The sequence below is a fragment of the Labeo rohita genome, chromosome 8 (assembly GCF_022985175.1).
Source record: "Labeo rohita strain BAU-BD-2019 chromosome 8, IGBB_LRoh.1.0, whole genome shotgun sequence".
In the NCBI taxonomy this organism is placed as follows: domain Eukaryota; kingdom Metazoa; phylum Chordata; class Actinopteri; order Cypriniformes; family Cyprinidae; genus Labeo; species Labeo rohita.
In genome coordinates, this window is record NC_066876.1 from 2,170,054 (window position 1) to 2,193,859 (window position 23,806).

General features: G+C 36.8%; 1 protein-coding gene across 2 annotated transcripts in view; it reads right to left on the reverse strand.

The window, feature by feature from the left end:
• Nucleotides 1–684: 684 nt before the first annotated feature.
• Nucleotides 685–23,806, reverse strand: part of mtor (mechanistic target of rapamycin kinase) — a 144,550-nt gene continuing 121,428 nt past the window's right edge. For both annotated transcript variants that reach the window (XM_051116395.1, XM_051116394.1), the window contains exons 40-58: nt 23,591–23,691; nt 23,017–23,113; nt 21,250–21,348; nt 20,658–20,780; nt 19,485–19,667; nt 17,454–17,588; nt 16,338–16,512; nt 15,944–16,079; nt 12,116–12,263; nt 10,121–10,243; nt 9,144–9,226; nt 8,966–9,038; nt 8,792–8,866; nt 8,411–8,546; nt 5,239–5,304; nt 4,881–4,961; nt 1,751–1,831; nt 1,481–1,586; nt 685–1,330 (exon numbers count right to left, since the gene is read on the reverse strand). In XM_051116395.1, coding sequence (XP_050972352.1) covers nt 1,315–1,330; nt 1,481–1,586; nt 1,751–1,831; nt 4,881–4,961; nt 5,239–5,304; nt 8,411–8,546; nt 8,792–8,866; nt 8,966–9,038; nt 9,144–9,226; nt 10,121–10,243; nt 12,116–12,263; nt 15,944–16,079; nt 16,338–16,512; nt 17,454–17,588; nt 19,485–19,667; nt 20,658–20,780; nt 21,250–21,348; nt 23,017–23,113; nt 23,591–23,691 — 2,037 coding nt within the window. In that variant the 3' untranslated portion in view covers nt 685–1,314. The remainder of the gene's footprint in view (nt 1,331–1,480; nt 1,587–1,750; nt 1,832–4,880; nt 4,962–5,238; nt 5,305–8,410; nt 8,547–8,791; nt 8,867–8,965; nt 9,039–9,143; nt 9,227–10,120; nt 10,244–12,115; nt 12,264–15,943; nt 16,080–16,337; nt 16,513–17,453; nt 17,589–19,484; nt 19,668–20,657; nt 20,781–21,249; nt 21,349–23,016; nt 23,114–23,590; nt 23,692–23,806) is intronic.

The window sequence follows — 23,806 nt, forward strand, 5'->3', positions numbered from 1 at the left end:
TTACTTGTTTTTTGCAGTTGTTGCTTGTATTTCTCTGCGTGTTTTGGATTTTTGCTGCCATTTTAAAGCATTTGAGATCATTTTAACTGAGCGTCCTATAATTTGCTGCATTTCTTGACAAATTTTCCCTTCTCCAATTAACGTTTTAAGTGAGTCACATTCTTCCAAACAATGTTTGGAACGGCCCATTTTACTCTGCATGATTAACAATAAGTATGACTGTTGCTTTAATCCAAGAAGGTACTGAGTCCTTTTTCAAATGAATTTACTCAGGGATACCATCAGCAAGAGACAGCTGGGAGGGTAGGGTGGCTAAGATCTTCTATAGCAGTGGTTCCCAACCATGTTCCTGAAGGCCCCCAACACTAGACATTTGGCATTTCTCCATTGTCTGACACACCTATTTCAGGTCTTGGAGTCTCTACTAATGATGATCTGAATTATGTGTGTTTGATTAAAGTGATATGGAAAACATGCAGAGTTGGGGGGCCTCCAGGAACGTAGTTGGGAACCGCTGTTCTGTAGTGTAGTCTACTCTTAGACTCTTGTTTTTTTCCCCCCAAGCCCCTTTGATTCTAACAAGACACAACTCTTGCTGTTTCTTCTGCGAAGATTATCAGAGTTCATTAAATGACAATTGGACTTTGTTTTGTAAAGCAATTCAACAAAGTGAAAAAAGGTCAGTTATTTCAAAAAGTATTTATTTTTTTCCAAACATCTGGAATTACGTCCCTCTCAGAAACAATTTTCATTGTTCTTTAAAATCAGTGTAGAATAGAAGTGAAAATTCATTTTGATAATAACAAAACTGGAACACTGACATATATTGCTAAGATTGACTAAGATTGTATTGTCCTCATTTAATATTTGGGTCGTCAAATCAATCTCCATCCACATTTATATTGTATAGAACATTTAAATTTCTCACTTAATTGTATAATTTTCTATGTGCAAAAATGTAAAACTGTTGAGTCTCTTATTTTTATTTAACTATTTGATGTTTTTGTGATATTTGACCTGGAGTTCTTAATGAAATAACAGGATTAGCTTAACTGGTGCAAATAATTTCAAATAACACAAAACAGTGACAATGTTATACACATATTACACAACATCATCCAAGATGGCATTCTTCAGTTTTTTTTTTTTTTTTTTTTTTTCTGAGGTTGCTCAGAAATTGAAGTGATCGACAAGCGCAGCTTTAATTTTCACACATGCTCACATTTTTCCAAATCAACCTCAGTATTCAAACTTTGCGTTTACATTACCATCCCAGGTGAATTTTACAGTAAAATACAGGAACAATAAGAAGCTCTACCAAAAAGGGCACCTAAAGAGAATAAGAAAGAAAAAAAGACTGTAAGCACATAACACCACATCATAGCTTACAATGACACATTTTGAGCTATGTTGAAGAAAGCATATCAATAAATATTTGTGTGACTCCTTACAATTTTTCAGCAGGAGAATAAACACATACCATCCAATGTAACATTGGCACAGGTTTTCATGCGAAGTAGCTTGTTTGATGAGCAGCTCCACTTGAGTTGGTACATCCAGAGTCTCATCATGGGAAAAGTCTCGTCCTAGAAGGTGTAAATACACATTCACATAAATCCATTATTATTTGTTTTATTAGCTGTTGACTCTTGATAATGAATTATATTGCTATAATCATGTATTAAGACACTTAGAAATTGATCTGTTTAGTGCTCTGAGGTCAGAGGGTGAATGACAGAGTTTTGCTCACCAGTTAGCTTGTCCCGCACCCTGTTGATAATTTGGATGGCTTTCTTGTTCAAGGCTTCAGGTTGCACAAGGCCATCTCCAACTGAAGGAAGAACAAAAAATAAAGATCCAATTTCAACGATAAACACACTGAAAAACACACAGCCTGAAACCTGATTGTACAGCAGATTAAGAGTAAGCGTATTCTTCTTGATAATTTTTTAAAAACCTTTATGGCTCCATTATGCTGGCTTGAGAAGAATCAAGTCTAGCCTATTGGCAAGGCAAGGTTGACTGCCGCTCACAAAAATAAGCTTTGATATGTCCACCAGATAACACGCAATTTAGCAGCATCAAAGCAGCAGCACAGAAAATGTTAGACAGTAAGTGCTTACATTTTACTGTATCCAGATTATTACCAGGGCTGTTGATTTAACATTCATTTGATGCAGTTAATTATTGAAAAAATAGTGTATTAAATGATTGAAACCAACTAATCTCACAGCACTATTTATGCAATTCTAATTGCTGGAAAGACTTTGTCAATATACCTAATATCATTTCAGATGCAGCTTCTGAAATTCCCCTTAACAAGGAAATTTCCCCCAAATTCTAAAATGAGTTTTAAACCCTGAATCACACGATAGCATATTATTCAGTTAGTTTCCTTTCTTTCTTTCTTTCTTTATTTGCGCTAAAACCAGTGGAAAACATCAGCTTTTTTTATACCTGTGTTGCTAGCGATGTCTAATGTGTTTTTATCAAATATTTATTGGTAAAGTGCATTTTGTGGGGAGATGAATGTTAAATATAACTGAATATAACTGAACATTTTTTTTTGGTTTCAGGTAAATGTAAATGTTCATTTGGTGATTAAAATGGTGATGTCACATAGCAATGTGTCTTGGAAAAAAAATGTAGTTTCTGGTGAAGGAGGATCACCCGCGGCAGAACTGCTTTGAGCCCAAATGACGATGAGCTGACGATGGGTGATGTGGAGACCCAGGCAGAGCCTGATGGACTGAGAGATTAGGCGATACTAATGGACTAGTACACCGAGGCGGAGGTATGACGACAAGTGGCCGTGGTGGAGCCAGGGAACAGGAGGACTGAGTCGACAACGGTGTGCGTGAAGACAAGGTGAAGCCGGAGGAGCCTAATGGAGCTGCAGGGGTGGAGGAATGAGGCATAGCCAAAGGTCTGGAAGTCCATGGAAATGACTGACCAAGGTGAAGCTGGTGGGATGAGGGAACCCAGTGGTGCCTGAAGGGCGATGGTCCCAGGTGGCCAAGGCGGAGCCAATGGCTCAGAGTGACCATGGAATCCTCACGCCATGACAGAGCTGGTGACTTGAAGCCCCAAAGCGAATCCAGGTTGCATGGGGGCCAAGCTGAAAGGCTGAAAGGAGCCAGTGAAGGGCAAGGCCAAAGGAATGGTTGGCTTTGGTGAAGCAGGCAGGAGAGGAAGAGAGGAAAGGATGGATGTGAACATCAATAACATCAAACAAATGCTGGGATAGTGTTGAAATGGACCAGTGGTGATCAAGACAACTCTGTGCTGAATGGGACCAGTGGCAATGAAGAACAGACTGTGCTTAAATTGTGTGTTTACTATTGTCCTCTTGCATTATCAACACACTATTTTCCTGTTTAATACTGTAAAGCTGCTTTGACACAATCTGTATTGTATAAAGTTATATAAAGAAATGTGACTTGTGCTGGACAGGACCAGCGGGAACGAAGACAACTTGTACAGGACAGGACCAGTGGCAATCAAGAACAGATTGTGCTGCGTGGGACCTCTAGAGGCAGAAGAGGTTTTTGCACTGGAACTGGTGGGGAAGCTTTACCTTTGATTTTCATTCTAGCAGCCACTCCTCTTCATCCAGCTGCACTAATATTACCACCGACACATATGTAATAGCCAGCTCACACACCTGGTCAAATGAGACCTCAGCCTTTTCCTTCGGGATGGACAAGGCTACTGGCTCCGTAGCAAGCATTGGCTCAGGCATGATGGCCAGACTTCTTAGAAAGCACTAACACAGTGTGAAACCAGATGTCTAGAGCTTTGATTTACCAAAAAACATTGTTCAAATGAATTAGATTTTAGTTTTTTCAAAACATGAAATGACCGTTTGAGCAGAATGTCTCACTTGCAAGTACCGAAAAAAACTGGAGCTTGGGAGATTAAATGTAGATTGCAACTGACTAAACGATGCAAATTTGCCATCTATGTAAAGATCCCCAATAGACCTTAGACCTTTGCTTTTCCATACAATAAAACCTTGGTCTAACTTTTTTTGGTGAGGGAGACACTTTAGAAAAAAGTTTTCCTATATATTGCCTATGTTGTCTATATATTGCTTTGCATCCGTGGGAGATGTAAACATTCTGGTATTTCCATTATAGGTGATGCAAAGCTTGGCGGGGAAACACAGAACATGACGCACCTTAAGTTTTTTCAACATTTGCAACACCTCGCTGAAGCTCTGCCGTTGTTCCATTACCTCAGCCGTGTAATCCGGAAAGGACAACACCCTACGTCCCTGGTATTCGAGCTGTCGACCCTAAGATGTAGAATGCGCTCTTTGTTCTGGAAATAATGGATCCTGGCAATTATTGCACGCAATTTACCTCCTTCCAGGGGTTCGGTAAAGTCTTTGAAAAGTTGCATTACCAGCCCTGTCACAAACTCAGTTGGCCTTCCTTTTTCAGCTCCTACTGGGATACTGATGTTATTGTGATGCGATCGGCCTTCAAGGTCGTCAAGCTTGGAGTTCAGCATCTTGTTCTCTTTGCTTAGGGTTTGCACGGAAGTTTCCAGAGAAAGAATACAAATTTCATGATCACCGGTCTGCCCCTCTACCGTCTCAACCCTCCATGAGTGTCTCTACAATTTTTTCTCTCAAATCCACAGATAACTCTTTACACTTCCTTCTTTTCTCCATGCTCAGTGTGACACACAACACAAAGGTTGAGTCAACTTTACTTACTTGACTGGTAGAAAAGAATTTAAACGTGTCAATTTAATTCAAACCAAAATCACTTTAGATAATAATCTTGACTTCTGAGCTTGTACATTAGAACTACTCAGGAGCACTTGAAAGCAGAATGACTTTTAAGACTGAAGGTAAGTCTTCAAGAACTTACTGAAGGAGTGAATTGACTCAGGCACTGTAGTTCCAGGCTTTTTGTGGGTTGTTTCTCCCAGGTCAATACCCTCCATGGCTTCTACATAAAACATACAAAAAAGGCACCACAAAAATGAACCTATTACCAAGAACACTCATTAGTTTTGACAAAAATTCTGAGTTTATTAGATCATAATGTCACTTTGTCTTTAGCATTATTGACGAGAAAGCTCTGGCGGTGTGAACAAAACATTGGGAACAACTTTTAGTAACAAAAGTAATTTTCAGTAATCTCTCTGCTTATCAAGGTATTTTACATGGGAGTTTACCCTACTATAGCACTACTAATTAGCATGGGGATAAAGTTAAAAACTCACCAACAGACTGTCCTGCTGTGTAGGAGTCAGTTCTGGTCCTGGAGCGCTTGTTTCCTTTAGTGTTTGCTGTTGGAGGGAAAAGAAATATCCAGTTACTTGATAGGCTTTACTTTTTCCAAAACAAAAGGTTTGACTATCAACGTAACACCAAGATTTTAAGTTAATATTTTAAAATGAATTTAAAAATAATATACTAAAATGGTATAAATCTAAATAAATAAAACAAATAAAAACAATAAATTCCTTTTGACAATTGTATTGGCTACTGTATACAGGTCACTAGGGCACTGTTGGCATGTGTTACTAGTATCAGCATTAGAAAACACAACATTTTCTTACCACCTTATGCAAACTCAAAGTTCATCATGAAGTATGCTGGGTAACAGGTACATTAAAACTACAATTAATATCAAGATACACATGACAATTTATGAGATTAATACTATACTTGTATATAGGACCCACTTATTGTTGTAATCATTCTTTTGATTTTATATTGTTACATGGAATCAATGTTGATAACATTAAAATTCTACAAAAAAAAGGTGACAACTCAGATCACTTGACTCTTGCACAGTCCATCACAAATATGGCAAAACTATTACTTCTACGACCTTGGCGGATTTGCCATCTTCTCTTTCTAGATTACAACAGCATACTTGGTTCGTAATACAGTAGTGGCCCATAGAACAACATCAAGCAATGTTAGATGGACCTTTCACAGACATGTCTTCCGAGCAAAGGAAAAGGACCTCATTGACTGTTTTAAAAGCGTTCAAGGATTTGGTGATCGTGACCCTACCACCATCTGAGAGGCAGAAACCTTTTCCATGAGGATCAGGATTTTTGTAAGGATTTTTTTTTTTTTAGTACTTTCCACAAATTTTCCACCATATCATGTCACATGTGGACCTCCTTTATGCCCAACTCCAGAAAGGAAAAAGACAGATTCTGGCCATACCAAACATCTACAGCATATCATCCAGCAGCTGGATACAAAAGATCAGGTAGCAGCTCGATTTTTAAATGAGAAATCAGTAAAAGTCCATGTTACACTGGAGTATATTCCTTTATTTTTAATATTTTAGGAAGAAGTGCTACAACATTTATATTTAAAAACAGACAAAGTTGTACATCCTTTAATTTAAGCATGGGAGAAACTAAATTAAATTCAAAGATGGGAGAAATAAATTTTTTTATTTATGTTTTTTATATCCTTACCTCGAAACAACTCTATGATTTCAGGGCCATTCGTTGCTGCAAAATGTATCTTCAGACATTTAAACAATATTTCATTTTATACTGTTTTTTTGTTGCAATTTATTGTCTTTCAAAATGTCCCAGTGGAATGCATTTAAAAAAGGTATTGCATATATTGTATATACTTGTACATATATGCACAAAACTCACTTCATATTCAGACAGATCTCAGCTATGGCAGCGTGATTAATTGAGGGTGATTGTCATGCACATTTTATCAGTAAAGCCGGTTGTGTAATCAGTAGCACCATTAATTAGCACAAAATTATAATAAGAAGAACTCAGATAAACCATCCATTGTCGTAGTTGTGTGTTTATTAGTCACGCTGAAAATGAAAGCAGTTAAATCTTCTGTTTATTGACCGTCCGCGTGTCGTCACATCATGCTCCGATTAATAGCGTAAAGAAATTTCCGCCTGCATTATTGTCAAGAGGCCAGTTTTGGGAAGATTAAACAAATGTATTTGTACTTAAAAAGCAATAAACAAGTAAATATTTGAAACAGTTTATTCATACCGACGCCCTACCACGTATGTCATCCTTCATTTTAATGTTCAACATTATCTGATCGATGCGACTGTCAGCATCATGAGATTAATGAATGCAAGCTGCCCAAATTACTCCTAGAGGAATAATCGGACTGATTCACCTTTTTTAAAATTATTTTGTTTATTCTTGCAATATATTTATTGTGATTATCTTCCCGTTTTTGTATACAGTATAATCCTATTCAATTGTTGCACACCATCACGCAGGATATGACTTATTACCAAGACGATCAATTTCGTCATTTCTGAATGATCCTCTATGGGCTGGGAATATTAGTTTATTTGAACTTTAATTTGATATAATTATTGAGGATTGCTTCATAAAGTAATTGCATTAAATACGTAAGCATAATTGTGTAATAAATTAAATGTTTCCGCCAAACCTTTAATTGAATAATCTAAAACAGTTTTATTCATGCCTTCTGTATTGTTTTCTTGCAGTTCTGTAACAAAATAAGGTGGCCAAACTCTGAACTATTGCGCATGCACATATAGTATGGTTTGCGTGCTCCCCTTCAAGTCATGAAATATACGAGACATGGGTACAAGAAAGACATGGGTACATGGGCAAAAGACACTCGCTCCGACCAATGGGAAGTCAGCAAGTCAGCAGTTTTTTATAAGAGGATTCATGAGATTCACACTAAACTCTAAACATTTAGGATGCTAAACGGCAAACGAATTTTGGAAAAACATACACGGCTTTCTGTCGTCTCTGTGAAAACTGAAACTTTGAGAAATACATCTATAAAAAGCTTGACACTTTCTACTTTTATTTAAAATGTGATCTACTTTTAAATAAACCGAAAACAATTACTCACTGATTATGTGATCCGTATAAAAGGAGCATTTCTCTAAATGTGCGTCCACTGCGGAGATGATCAACACTGAACTCCGAAAATGCTAGTTTATTAAACGTTTAAAATACAACCATGATATTTTTTCTGGCACATACATAGTCATTACTTGTGCTAGTGCTTTGCAGCAAGTAATTAAGCAATTAATTTAAACGTGTGATTAGTCGACTAATGGTCGACTAAATTAACAACTACTATTCGATTAGAGAAATCTTTAGTCTGGAGCTGCCCTAATGCGCATACACTGACACACACAAATTCACTCTCTAGCTGTTTTTGTTGAACAGAATAACCATGCTGTTCTTTCCTATCCACCAAATCATTTGCATGGCTGTCTCTTTATCTTGCTTTGTAACGATTTTCAGGTTATCGTAAGGTGTGTAAGGCCTCACAACCTCCCAGGTGTCTTAACTTGCACAGTGTATGCCCAGCATAAGACTGAACGGGATTGTATGGCTCTGGTATTTTTAAGTCTTTTGAATAAAGAAAAAAAAAATGTGTGCTCACTGTCCATAAGCCTCCAGTTGAGTAATGGATCGTAGACAAAGGCCTCCAGCACGGCCATGACACTGTCCCTGTGTTCACGAAGTACCTCCATCACCGTGTGACATGTAATCCGGTAGTTACCATCTAGTCCGGTCACCTGAGAGGAAACATGATCTGTTATTCAGCCTAGAAAGTCGTCATTCATGGACAATGCAAGGGCGTTTTGGTTTGTGGACCAATTCTCACTATAAATTAAACTATTATTAACTATTATAAACAGTTAATTTACTAGTATTACTGTTTTCACTGTTTTTCCCAGTAGCTAGAAAAGTTACGGCAAGGTGAAAAAACATTTGGGGCTTCAACGCTCCAAATACACCCCCATGCAACAGACCATCTTACCTCCATGGCATTGGTTAACATCCGGGTTAATCTGAAAGGTATCTTCTCAGGGAATTTTTCTCTGGTCATTGCAACCTTAAATATATATACACATAAAATGTGTATCAGTCATAAACAAACAAAACTGCTGTATATTGCTTATTTTTTGTTGTTTATAATAATAAAAAAAAATACCTCAAAACAATCCCCAAAATCAATATGCAGTATCTTTCCACTGAGCCTGTCCAACATCAGATTGGAAGGATGTCTGTGGTTGAAGGAAAAACAGATTATGCATGGTCTAATTCCTGAATGAATAAACTAGTTTGATAAGTGTTGATAAAAAAAGCAGTAATTCCACTTTAGTTTGTACCTGTCCCCAAGACCTAAGATATAGCCAACCATGGACATGACAGCTAGTGAGCGGGTGTAGTTGGTCCTCCTATCAAACCAAACCTGTGCAAAGAGGTAGCCAATTGTTTAATACAAATTAAAGTAATAAAACAATGAAAAAGTCTCATTTTATTATTGTGTTCTTAAAACAACTACATTTCTTTAAATACGATGGTAAATATATCTACAATGGAATATATTTCACCGCTAACAGAAAAAGTGACTCAGTATAATATTGAATCTCTTGATGAAACGTCCGTGCTAAATTGCATGCCAAAATCAAAGTTATATTTTGCATAAGGTAAACATAGCCTATTTCAGACTATTAATGTAACATCTCACTCTGCCTACTGTAATACATTAAATGAAAAAAAAAAAATTCTCAATGCAAACTTGTTGCTAATGTACTACTTAATGTTGTTTATGCAAAATTGCAGTGTAATTTGACCCAGATATTTTTGGCAGATTTCATGCAGTTATTAACCTGTCTACACAAGGGAATTTCATGAAGTTATAGCTCCACTCAGTAGTACAACTTTATTTTGATAGTCCACTTTAGACATTCTTCTAACTATAAGTAACTTTGTGACTACGTCAACCACCCGTCATCAGAGTATTAATATACTGTCTGCGTAATATCTGCTAACACTTTATTTTTCGATGGTCCCCCAAACACATGAATCTTTGATTGAGAAGTGCTCTGAAACCATGATCCTGCAGAACACGCCGCAATGCCACATTCTGAATGTGAACATGCAGCGCTCATATTTATACCTCTCAAAATAAGAATTAAGATGTGAAGATATTTGGGACTTTTTAGGACACCTAAATACATTTTACAATTTGCCCACATCTATTTGTGCACGGACTCGATCGATTTTGGTGACAGAAAATATGACGATATGCTTAATATACAACACACTTCTTTGCTGAGAATGAAAGATAATGGTTGCAAACCTCTGAGCTGGGACTCTTAAGCCAGAGCAGTTTGGCCAGGTCATCTCCTGCTGTATTGTTCACTGCATGCTCAAACACCTCCACCTTCTCCATGAGAGTCAAGTGATCATAGTCAGGTGCCATCTACCATAAATGACAAGTTTTAGCCAACAGATTAACTGACTGGGTTATTTAGGTCATCAGTTTTACTTTACTTTTCTTCACTTCCTCCCACAACATCCGCCCTTTTATTTGTAAACAAACAAACAAAAACAAAAAACAAACAAACAACAACAAAACAAAACAGAAGTGTGGTTTCAGCCATGAGTTAGCGCCACTTCTGTCCTCATTCAACAAATTTAACTCCACATTAATTCACAAGGAATTGTCCCTGTAATAACTGCACCACAATTTGCCTTGAAAAACAAAAACAAAATAAATACATTTGTACTACATGGCTCATTTTACACCATGTGTCACTGTGGGTGATTTTTTTTTCTACCCTTACATTAATTATATAACAATTCCACATGTTTCCCATCAAGGCAAACAGTGTGAAAATAATGGTATTTAATTCTAATGCTCTTACTGTGAATTCATTGGTGTATGTCAAAGGAAAAAAAATCTACAACTTTTCTTTGTTGCACAGTGAACAGGAAGGGATGTGTTCTGTTTTTGTTGTAAACAGGAACATAAAATCCATTAAACCCTCTCACTCAACCCCCATGTCATCCAAGATGTTCATGTCTTTCATTCTACAGGCAAAAATAAATTAAGGTTTAAGGAAAAAATGTCCAGGTTTTTTTTTCTCCATATAGTGGACTTCAATGGGAGTCAACAGGTTGAAGGTCCAATCTGCGGTTTCAATGCAGCCTCAAACGGTTATACCCGATCCCAGCTAAGGAATAAGGGTGTCCTCTAGCGAAACGATCAGTCATTTTTCACTTTTTAACCACAAATGCTCATCTCGCACTAGTTCCACTTCTCGTATTAGGTAGTCACATTGGAAAGGTCATGCGTGAGATAGACAGAAGTACCGATCTACTGTTTACAAAGCGAACGTGCAAAGAAACGCCCTTTACAAAAAAAGCTAGAATAACAATGTTGGATGATTTGATGAAAAATTAGTTTTTCGCCCTACCCTACCTTTTTGAATCGGCATACACAGACAAAGAACTAACCATGCATGACCAGGGGCGATTCTAGGATTTTCATTTTAGGGGGGCTCAGCCCCCAATGAGGGTATAATAACAATAAATAAATAAATAAATAAATAAAAAAAAACATGTTTGACTAATAGGGGTGGTATACTATACTTTTTGCAATATTCCACTGTATTGTATAGATAGGTATAACATTTAAGTACTGAATAAGCCAAATACAAGTCTTTCTGATCTCACACACAAACACACACACACACCTGTTTACTGCACAAATACAAAATTTTACTTTTTGCATTTCTAGTACAAGTGTCTTACCTTAGCTGAAGTATGCAAACCACTATGCCACATGCACTAGAAACTATTAAAAGTTAAATTTAAAATGAAAATGGCAACATGATTGTTTTATAAAGTATGCATTTATGTGCTTCATTTTCACTGGAGGAAACAGCTGTGGTGTGATGAGGGGTGAACACAGGGGGCTATAGTCCCTGTAAAAATGGCCTAGCGACACCCATGTGCGTGACCTTTCCAACGTGATTACCTAATGCATGATGTCACTGACACACATTGCAGAGTTAGTGCAAGAAGAGCATTTGTGGTTAAAAAAAAAATGTATACATTTTAATTTTTGTTTTTCCTCAGCTGGTATCACTGATGTGTATAGCCCTTTGAAGCTAAACTGAAACTGCAGTTTGGACCTTCAGCCCATTGAAGTCCACTATATGGAGAAAAATCCTGGAATGTTTTCCTTAAAAACCTTAATTTCTTTTCGCCTGAAGACAAAAAGACATGAACATCTTGGGTGACATGGTGATGACAGGAAGCTGTATCTGACAGGTTTGAGACATGTTACCCTAAGCATAATGCGATGTTCAATGTTGAGTAGGATCTTCTTCTTCTCTCTGTAGTCTCGAATTAGTGCATGCAGCGTGTCACAGTGAGGAACCCAGCCGATCAGACCAGAATTGGTCGAGAGTGGGATCACGGCATAGCGCTGAATACTGTTCAAAGACACATTTATTAGAGGAAACAAATTTAAAACATGAGCCACAAAAATGAGAGCATCAAAACCTACCAATAAAGCTGGGTAATATTTTGAATAAGTTTTGAATAAGTAGTGCAAGTAGACTGGCGTTGTATAGCGTCAACCACAAATATTTGAACCCTCGGTAAATAATGGGCTATGACAATTTTCCTTTATAGTTAAAATAATCACAAAAATCCTGAAAATTCTAGAACACATAAATGTGAAATTTTTAAATAAATATTTTTTCTCTTAAAAGTGGGCCTAGATATTGTGATAAGTGAAAATCTAACTTAAGTATTTTTTGATTCATATGGTATGTTTTTAAGTTCTTTAAAAAACTAGTGCTGTCAAAATTAGCGTTAACGCAGGCAATTCATTTTTCCAGTTTAACGGCATTTAAAATATTTAACGCAGTTAACGCAGGGGCAGAGCCACCCCACTTACAGCTGCTGTCTCTTTTTTTAATTGACAAGAATCGTGTTTATTTAGATGCAGAACTATCCACATCAAACAGGAGACGTTTCAGACATGGACTCCAACTTCACTTAAGCCAGGCACTAGTCAAACAAGCACAGAAAAGATACTGTGCTCGTAGCACTTGCGCTTCAACTGCACGCCCAAATGCGCTGGCACGTGTTGTAACCTGTAGCATTTAATATCAAAACGCGAAAGAAACTATTTGCATGCAATGTCATAGTTATTTCATCAATTAAGTCTAGAAGTTACAAAACATGAGATTAAATCTGCCTTAAAACTGTGCATGCTTGTAATATTTCTTATATAATAATTAATTATAATAATTACATTTATATATCACTTTTACATAGAAGGGGGAATCTCCTCAACCACCACCAGTGCACAGCATCCCTCTGGATGATGCGACGGCAGCCATATTGCGCCAGAACGCCCACTACACACCAGCTTATTGGTGGAGAGGAGTGTGAGTGATAAAGCCAATCAGAATATGGGGATGGTTAGGAGCCCATGATGGCCAAGGGCCACTGGGCAAATTTGGCCAGGATGCCACATTTGAGTCACATTTAAAAACACGTCTCTGAAATGTTTTTCAAAACTATCCTGAAGTACCCCTGCACTGTCTCCCTCATCTAACACACCCAATTCAACTCATCAACTCATTACGATGCATGTCAGATCCGTGTCATGTTCAGAAGCGGCCGCTCCAAAAGCAATAGCAGGCATTTATGAAAAAACAAAACAAAAAAAGAGGAAATCAATAACTTTTATAGCTTTAAGGATGAATCTATATTTAATTTAGAATTTAGAGTTTGATAAACTCAATTTAGGTACATTTCCTACTTGCAGCAGGGCACAGCTATCTAAACATGACATTTATTATAATGGGTTTATGTGAAGATTGTTCGTTTATATTAGAAGGTATTTTTTAAAATCTAATAAATGTTAAAATTGATAGCTCTCAATTATACTGTAATGTTGAATGGCAATAGTCAATGATTAAATATTAGGGGGAAAAACTATTTTGTAGAGACATCAGTATTGTTATCAGTGATGGCTCTCAGTCATAAAAAAATGGCATTAAACAAATACTAAAAATATACTATGTTGCTTCTACATTAATTTGAAGATTGAATGTAAAATTGTTGCAATAAAAAGTATATTTAAAAATGTGGGTGGGATTAATCGTGATTAATTACAGAAAAAATCTGTGATTAATTAGTTATTTTTTTTAATCGATTGACAGCATTGAGAACAAAACAATTACTCTATGTGAGACAAAAGGCTGAGCTGCACTAATGAGGAAATGGCTACAAGAAATTGGCTCAACATCAATTCAACAAAACAGTTAAAAAAAAAATGGAGCTTCTGGACAGAGGCATCTATAAAGTTTCTGGAGATTCCTTGATATGTGCTGTTGTGTTCCTCATTTGTAGGTTGCTTCAGATAAAACCTTCTGCTAAATGAATAAATGAATAAATGAAACAAGTATATTATATGAGGGGGTGCCAGAAGTGTTTTTTTTTATTGAATTAATTAGTAGTTGGATTTTGTGAAGACCAAAGGCATGAACATCAAACACATTCACGCCAATATTTATGGAGCCCACTGTAATACCAGCTCTGCTCAGCAGGTAGCACTGCTGCCTCACAGTGAGAAGGTTTGAGCACTGGCTGAGCATCTGTGTATAGTTTGCATGTCGCTCTCTGTGTTAGCATGTCTTCTCAGGGTGCTCCGATTTACTCCACAATCCAAAGACTAGGTGGATTGGATATACTAAATTTCTCACAGAAGCGTGTGACTTTGTCCCAGCACAGGGGTTTCACAAGTTAGCGCACAGTGGTGCGATGCATCTTCTGTGAAACCTGCCAAATAAATATTTGCGGATGATCCGCTGTGGTGACCACTAACAGGAGCAGCCAAAAGTGACTAAGAGACTGTAATGCTAACTCTAATATAAACTTCAGTAGCAAAAACACATTGTAGCATTCATTGTAGCAAAAACATTGAAATTGGTCATTTCAGGGAATTTCTAAATTACTCACTTGAAGGAATCAACTGAAAATTTTTATTCAATGATTAGTTTGTATTATTATTTAAAATATTTCCTGAATTCCCTGTGAAGCACTTTTTTTGTATTAAAATGTTTTAGTGAAGACATATTCCTTAGTTTGCATATTTATTGCAGAATCTGCAAGCTGTTTATCATTCATATTGTTTCAGCTTTTTATACTTAGGACAACTGAGGGACTTAGGCAGAGCTAAAAGTATAAATATTTACTGATGTTCAAGCTGGCAACACACGACATCAAGACAAATAAGCCTTTATCCATGATCTGTGTAAATAGTTATGTCTTTCGAGAAATATGTAAATATTTTATTGTTGCAAAAGTTATGTTTGATATCAAGTCAAACTTATATAACTCCTGAAGGACAGTAAAAGGTTTATATGTGGCAGTAATTCAACAATGTAAAATCATGGCCGATATACATGCAATGGTAATTAGAGATCAACCGATATATCGATTTACCGATATTTTTCCCGATATTTAAGCATTTTACCATAATCGGTTATCGGTTTTGTAATATCAGATTCACCGATAATCGCCGCCATCTTGTGGGTGTTGTTAGAATTACTGGCAAGAATCGCCATTTCAGCGCATCTGAGGGGAGACATGACAACAACGATGGCATGCATGGGTAAGGCACTTGCTTAGCTGTAATTAGTTAACCTTATTTAACTTATTTAAGTTGAAATGACTCCTGTCCTCTATTTATTTACTCCATTTGAAAACATTAGACATTCTACATTTGTTTTGCTTAATGTTGCAGCTGATGCATTTTATAAATAGATAGTAAATAAATATCGGTTCTGCATATCGGTTATCGGGCATATAAACATGCAAATAATCGGTATCGGTTATAAAAAAAATCAATATCGGTCGATCACTAATGGTAATACCACATATTGGTCAACTACTAATTTTTACTGTATTGTACTACTCGTTTCAAATATTCCTATTTAGCAGTAAATCCACTGATCAGAAAAACAAAGTGATATTTTTAAGTAATTTTAGAAAAAAAACCCTAAGATATCAATATATGATTTGCTTTAGCTATGTCTTGTTTGCCTGATATAATTTGTTTTAAATAACATGACACTGTTTGAAAGAGGCTTACCTCAGATTCTTGCGCAGGGAGGCTGGGTCATTAGCCAGTAGAGTGTTCACTAAGCCAAAAAGCTGCATGACCCTCTCGTCTTGCCGTAGATCCTCATGACCCTTCAGCAGGAACATAAACTCATGACCGTTGCTACCTGCAGGGTCCAGAAAGCTTTGTCACATATTTTTTATACAATACATTCACATTTGTGGTTACAGCCAATTTAATTTAATTAAAAAAAAAAAAAAAAAAAAAAACAGTTAAAGAAATAAAATAACAATAATAATAATAAAAATCAACATTGCCCCTTGATCAGATGTAGAACCTTTTATTTGTGTCTGTTGTTTATTTTCTTTGCCCCTAGTATTAAGCACAGTCTATGCAAAACAGCTCATTTTCATTTGGCTCTTACCCATGATGGTGAGTTTGCGTGGCCGCTGTTTGGAGGTGATGACCTGCAATGAGGGAGCAATAGACTGGATACGTATGATTAGCTGATTGGGGTCATATGTCCCAGGCACAGCCAACTCCAGATCACGACACATAAGTAGTTTAGGTGAGACGTACTGAAGCTCTAGTGAAGTGAGCTGTGGACAAAAAAAATATGCATGAATACATCATTTTACGAAACATTACTAAGTTATATCCGAACAGAAGTACAGGGGTTGGAAAATGAAACTGAAACACCTGGTTTTAGACCACAATTAATATGGTGTTGGGCCTCCGTTTGCGGCCAATAGAGCATCATTTCATCTTGGGAATGACAAATATAAGTCCTGTAGAGGGATTTTGAGCCATTCTCCTCTTGCAGAACAGTAAACAGGTTGCTACGTGATGTTGTTGTAGAAAAACATTTTCTGACTCGCTCCTCCAAAACATCCCAAAGTAGCTCAATTATATTCAGATCTGGTGACTGTGCAGGCCATGGGAGATGTTCAAATTCACTTTAATGTTCATCAAACCACTCTGTCACCAGTCTTGCTGTGTCTATTAGTGCATTATCATCCTGACACATGGCATCACTTTCAGGGTTCAATGTTTGAACCACTAGGTACACACAGTCAACTTTCACATTCTGCAATCAGTAAAGACTGGCCACCAGGCTGCGCAAATATAGCCATGAAACCTCCAACACTATATTGGCCAGCGCTTCAGTGTCATTGTCCAACCCCTGTAAGTGGTTATTTTCAAAAGTGCACTTCTTTTCACAGCTGATTTCCTATTAACACTGACAGATATTTATAACAACAAATTATAATCTAGTAATATTAAAGTCAATCAAGTCAATTTACCTGCTATGAGTTTAACATCATACATGCCACCTGTGAGTTTGATAGCTTTTACCATTGTAAAAATGTGCTCATATTTTCTGTTCCCAATTCCAAATTAAACTGTAAAATTTTGAATTTTTATATTTTAAAAACTATATTAACATCTATGACATCATGATACATATTGCTGCGGGCTGATGCAAGTGATCTAAAGACTATTCTAAGGAATACACCAGCAAGAAACGCTATTGGCAGACCTGTGGCAGCTGTTTGGAGATCCTGCGGAACACGTGGTAGTACAGGTCCCAGGCCTGCGTCAGGTCCTTCACGTTACCTGATCGCATGTACTTTCTGCACCAGTCCTGCGCCTCCATCAGATCTCGGCCATAAGCCTGAAACCATAGCCACAGTTATAAAAAGGAAAGATATCACTGAATCACTGACTCTTCATCAGATTCCAAATTTGGTAACACTTTAGCATAGAAACCAATTCACACTGATAACCTGCTGCTTATTAGCATGCATATTACTAGCATATTGGCTGTTTATTAGTACTTATAAAGCACATATTCTGCATGACCATATTCTACATCCCTAATCCTACCTAACACCTAAACTTAACAACTACCTTAATATTAACAAGCAGCAAATTGGGAGTTTATTGAGGCAAAATGCATAGTTGTTAATAGCCAGAATTGTACCTTAAAATAAAGTGTGACCCCAAATTCTGCTGTAAAGCAGCTCTAACAAGACAATAGTTCTTCTTGTAAATGCATTTCAGAAAGTGATGCAGGCTGACATGCAAACCAATCATTATCCACTTCTATACATATTTGTGTGCAAAAGTATAGATTGAAAAACTTTCACTTTAAAAAAAGCTTTCATAACCATTTGTTCTAAAAATGGCAATGGTGTGGTTTTAAAATTGCAAATACTTCTATATTTAATATTTATACCACATGCAACATTCTTGAGGATTACCAAAAAACATTTACATCCATTTTACCTCAATGAACAAATTAAAAAACCTTATTTAAACGTATTTAAATTAATAAAATATGTAGATGTGATGTAGATTAGTTACTTTAGTTATAGTCTTGCAATAATGTAATGCACATGCTTTTTCTGTATGTGTGGACTTGTTTTTATATCCTTGTGGGGACCTAAACCTGAATACACACAGACTCATGGGGACTAGTGTCACCGTGGGGACCTAAATTGAGGTCCCTATGGGTACAAAAGCTTATAAATCATACAGAATAAGATTTTTTGAGAAAGTAAAAATGCAGAAAGTTTTCTGTAAGGGTTAGGTTTAGGGGTAGGGTTAGGGTAAGGGGATAGAGTGTGGAGTGTGGAGAGTATTAAAACCATTGCACCTATGGAGAGTCCCCACAAGGATAATAAACCAGACATGTGTGTGTGTGTGTGTGTGTGTGTGTGTGTGTGTGTGAAATATGGAGAGAAAGCGGGAGAAACGGGGGCTTTTATCTTTAGTGTTTTAAGACCTTAAGCAAGAACAATACTACAGACAAGTCTTCTGACCAAGTTGTATGTGGTTTGAAATGCTTGAGGACCAGAATAATAAATAAAGGTCTTAAAATGTTTCATTTAGTCAAGTCAAGGTTCTTCATATAGCACTTTTTACACTGCAGATTGTGTCAAAGCAGCTTTACAGTATTAACAGGGAAGTAGTGTGTCAAAATTGTGTTCCATTCTCCTCTGGCCAGACGAAACCAGCATTCTAGGCTGCAGGAAAGTCAGATTGTGCAGAGGACTCCTTTAGTGCAATGTAATACTCTGATTAGATATTTTAGGACAGTCCATAATAATTAAAAATATATTAACTATAACTTAGCCATGACTTTGAGATTTTATTCATTTCAATGAATTTCGTTGAAGAACAGACTTTTTACAATTCCCTGGTTTTCCATGAACATGGATAAATACTTGGCATTAGAGTAAACTACTGATGTAGTGGATTTTTTTTAAATGATAGGCAATGAAACATATTTTGTGAGAAAATGGAAATGTGCAGTAAGCATCACTGATCATTAATGCAGATTTAAGCAAAATAATTCTTGGTACACATTGTTTGCATTTTTGTAGCCTGTTTTGTTCTTAGTTTTAAGAATCATTTAAGAATCTGTTTGATACTGTATTTTTCAGGCATTTGGTAAAACAGCCAACTGCCAAGTTACTACAATGCACTTTCCTGAGAAAACTAAAGATACAAAAATGTTTTAGAAGAACAACAAAACATTGTTACAAATTGCTCCGCATGGACTTACCTGATTAAAGGATGTTTCTTTCAGAGTTTGCGGCCCTCTTTCCATCATGGCATGAAGGGGTTCCAGGACAGCAAACATCCCCTTAACATTCCTTTCTCCAAAGTACAGTCGTGACGCCTCTTCCAGCCCCTCGTGCCACATTTCATGCCACAAAATAGCTACCCTGATCAGCTCCTCGCTTACCTAAACACAAACAGAAACAGTGACCATGGTTCTTCTACTTGGATTAATTTCTCTTTTGGCAGATGTTTTGGATAATAATTGACCCTTGGCTAAGCCCTGCCTTAAAAAACATCACTTACAAAGCTGCTATTGTACCTGAGCGATTGGTAGCAGTCACTGTCACAATGTTAACAGATGAGCTTTTGTTACTTTCATGGGTTTTTGTATTTCTATTAAGTCTCATCCTCGGAAAGATCTGTGAGTTTGAATGGTTTTAAAAGAAACTTTAAACAGACATTTGTTAATCTTGTGTGTTTGATTAAATGCCTAATGAAGGTCATGTGACTGAAATATTGCTATACAAATTCTGCAAGTTGGAATAGTGCGCAAAACTTTTTTTCTCCCCCAATGAGTTACTTTTAAAATACTGTAAAATGTTACTGCTAGTGCACTTATAATATGTGTGTATGCACAAATGTAGTTTGGTTTTCTTGGTTCTTTTGACCCGAAACAAACAGGAAAACGTTACATTTAGCAAGCTGAGTGAAAACAGCATCAAAACTTCCGCAGCTGTACACATAAATAAAGACCTGCTGCAAGAAGATGGCGATTCTGACACCACTAACAGACTGTAATGGGATTTTGTTTTAGATGTCTTTGGTCTCTGTTGTGTTCGGTCAAACAACTCCCTAAAAAAAAGGTAAGTCTTCGTCCACTTGTTTTAACATGCACTAGTTCAGATGACAGAATTCACACTTATTCAATGAGCCACACTAATAAGAGCAATCAAACCAAACTTGCCAAGTGTGAGCACACCCATAATTACACAAGGAGAGGAAACATACAGTATTTTTCCTTTTACAAATCTTGCCCTGATTCCCCAATGAACATGAAGAAGATCACTAAGTCATCATTACTCCTTTATGACCACATTCACAGAAAATTCAGTTTATGGAAATTTCCAGTTTATTCTTATAGCAAGTTCTGTGGAGCTTGTCTGAGTGCTCGTACCATAATGGCTTGCTGGACCAGCGTGTTGCAGTGTTCACACATGTTCTTCAAGATCTTGTTGGCTGCGTTGTGGCGGGCAGTGGTGGTGGATTTGGAGGCCACAGTCAGTGGATAAATCAAAGCCTTTAAGAATGCAAACACAAATCATGAATATCACAGTGCTGCTAACAAAGGAAACACCATCACCTTCTTCTGAATAATAGTAATGTCATCAAAACTTTGAAATGACACAAATGGTAGTATGGGTGAAATATTTCAGGTTACAGATTTCAACTCTACACACCCACCTCACATCTGGAACAAACTAGATACCTCTTGCATTGCACAGTTTGACAAGATATGGGACTCTTTCATCCATTACCTTCATACAAATTCTTTTTACTATGTTCCTTATAGTCAACTCCAGATACAGCACCATGAAAGAGAACCACTTCTAACAGACCAAGATGTCAGTTTTTACCATTTTTAAATTAAGAACATGTGAGATGATAAAAATATGATTGCCTTGGAGATGAAGTTTTCTATGAGCATTTACAAAAGTTTTAATGTTTTATTAATGCATGGTGATCATTACTCTGTTTTTTACATATACCTGGGGGTGGTAGCGGCCAATGTCAGTGAGTAACTGGTGAATAAGACGTCCCACCAGTGCACGTGGGGTATCGATCCGAGCTATTAGTTGAGGAATCACCTGATTGAAAGGAAGAAGATAATACAGAAGTATTATATACAGTCATGTGAAAAAGTTAGGACACCCTATTGAGTTTCATGGTTTTCTGTATCAGGACATAATAAAAAATTGTCTGGTCCTTGGCAGGTCTTGAAATTTGGAAAATAAATCCTCAGATAAACATCATCACATGACATATCACACAGTGTCATTATTTATTTAACAAAAATAAAGCCAAGAGGGAAAGGCCATGTGTGACAAAGTTAGGACGCCCTATGAGTCAATTGCCTGTAGATCCACTTTTAGCAGCAATAACTTGAAGCATTCATTTTCTGTGTGACTTTATCACATCTCACATCGTTCTGGAGGAATTTGGACCACTCTTCTTTTCAACGTTGCCCCAGGTTATTGAGGTTTGTGGGCATTTGCTTATGCACAGCTCTCACCACAGCATTTGAGTCAGGATGAGCTCTGGACTTGGACTGACAATTTCTTTTCAGCCATTCTGTTGTAGATTTGCTGGTGTGCTCGGGATCATTGTCCTGTTGCATGACACCACCTTTTGGCCCAACTTTAGATGTTGGACAGACGCCCTCGCATTTGACTCGAGAATACTTTGATATACAGAGGAGTTCATGGCCAACTTGGCACTGTGCATTATAGCCAGACATCTCCACCTCAGTCTCATCTGTTCAAAGGACATTAATCTAGAAGACTTGTGTTTTGTTCAGATGCAACTTTGCAGACCTAAACTGTGCTGCAATGTTTTTTTTTAGATAGAAGAGGCTTTCTTCTGCCAAGACTTCCAAACATGCCATTTTTGTCCCATATTCTTCTAATGATATTATTATGAACTTTTAACATGGTTAAACTTTAACATTTAACATGGTAACTGAGGCCTGTAGAGTCTGAGGTGTAGTTCTTGGGTTGTCTGTCATTTCTCTGATTTTGGTCTGATCTTGGGGTGAATTTTCTGGGACGTCCACTCCTGGAAGGAGAGGTGTCTGTTTTAAATGTCTTCCACTTGTGAATAAACGTCAAATTGTTTGGAAATGGCCGTATTACTCTTCTCAGATTGATGGCAGGAACAATTGCTTCTCTAAGATGATTGCTGATGTCTTACCTCCTTGGCATTGTGTTAACACACACCTGAAGGCTCCAGACCAGCAAACTGACAAAGCTTATGCTTTTATAGAGGCGCTCAGACTTGCTGATGATCAGTTCATCAAAGGTATTTGACTGTTATTTACCCTCTTAATTCCAATGTTAACAGTAAGGGTGTCCTAACTTTGTCACACATGGCTTATATATATATATATATATATATATATATATATATATATATATGTATATATATATATATATATATATATATATATATAGATATATATATATGTATATATATTTCAAGCGAAATTCTGCTATTTACAGTTTCTATCAATACCATAATTTTCTTCAGTATAAAGAATATGTAAACATAATAAAAACAATATACATTTATTTGCAAAGATTAATTGTGCAAGAGAATAAGATGAATCTACAGATATAACTAAATCAAATCTGGTACAACTACATGTGAAAATGTTCCCATCTGCTGCCAGCGGAAACAGATTTCAAATATTTAACTTGTGACTATTTCAGTTGGAATTGAGATCCTGCTTATGTACAGAAAGCTGGAAATGGTCTTACCTGTAACCATGTGTCTATCTGAATTGTCTTAATACCCTCGACTAGAGCTTCATTCACCTCGGGCCAGTGGCCATAATCAAACCACAAGGTCAGGACTCTAAATGTAAAGAAACACATACACAATCATACACAATGTAAAGTTATTTAATGAATTGCATGTGAATCTGTACAGAAGAGGGTTACAAAAAGAAAAAAAAATAAAGCTTTTTTTCTAGAAATAGCTGTTTGTGCTTAACTGAGCTCTTTTGGCTAATAAATGGCATTTATGAAGACAGTCAGGATGACACAGACCGTTCTTGTCTGAGTGACAAATGAACTGTGTGATCCAAGGCTCTATTATTTTGACCGTTCATAAATCATCTAGGACATTATTAAGAAACACAGAATTATCTTTTACTGTTATTCTGATATTACTCTGCTCTCTTTTGCTCCAGACCAGATTAAATTGTAAACTATCGCTTCAGTCCATCTGTCACATGCGGGTTCATGAGAGTGTTGTGATGTCAGCAACTAAACAGACTCAGAAATGTACTAGACTGTATGAACTAGACTGAATGTACTAGTGCTTTCTTACCTTAGTGTGTCCTGTAAGTTATTTCCACGTGAGAGTGAAATAGATCTGAAAAATCCCTGCACTGCAGGCACTGTGTACAGAAGAAGAGTCTTGGACAAATCCTGCAACATAGAAAACATAGAATTCTATACTAAAAAGACTGTCGACATAAATAAAAACAATTTCACACGTAAATCCACATTACTTCCCATTACGCATTTGCTGTTTATTCGCCCA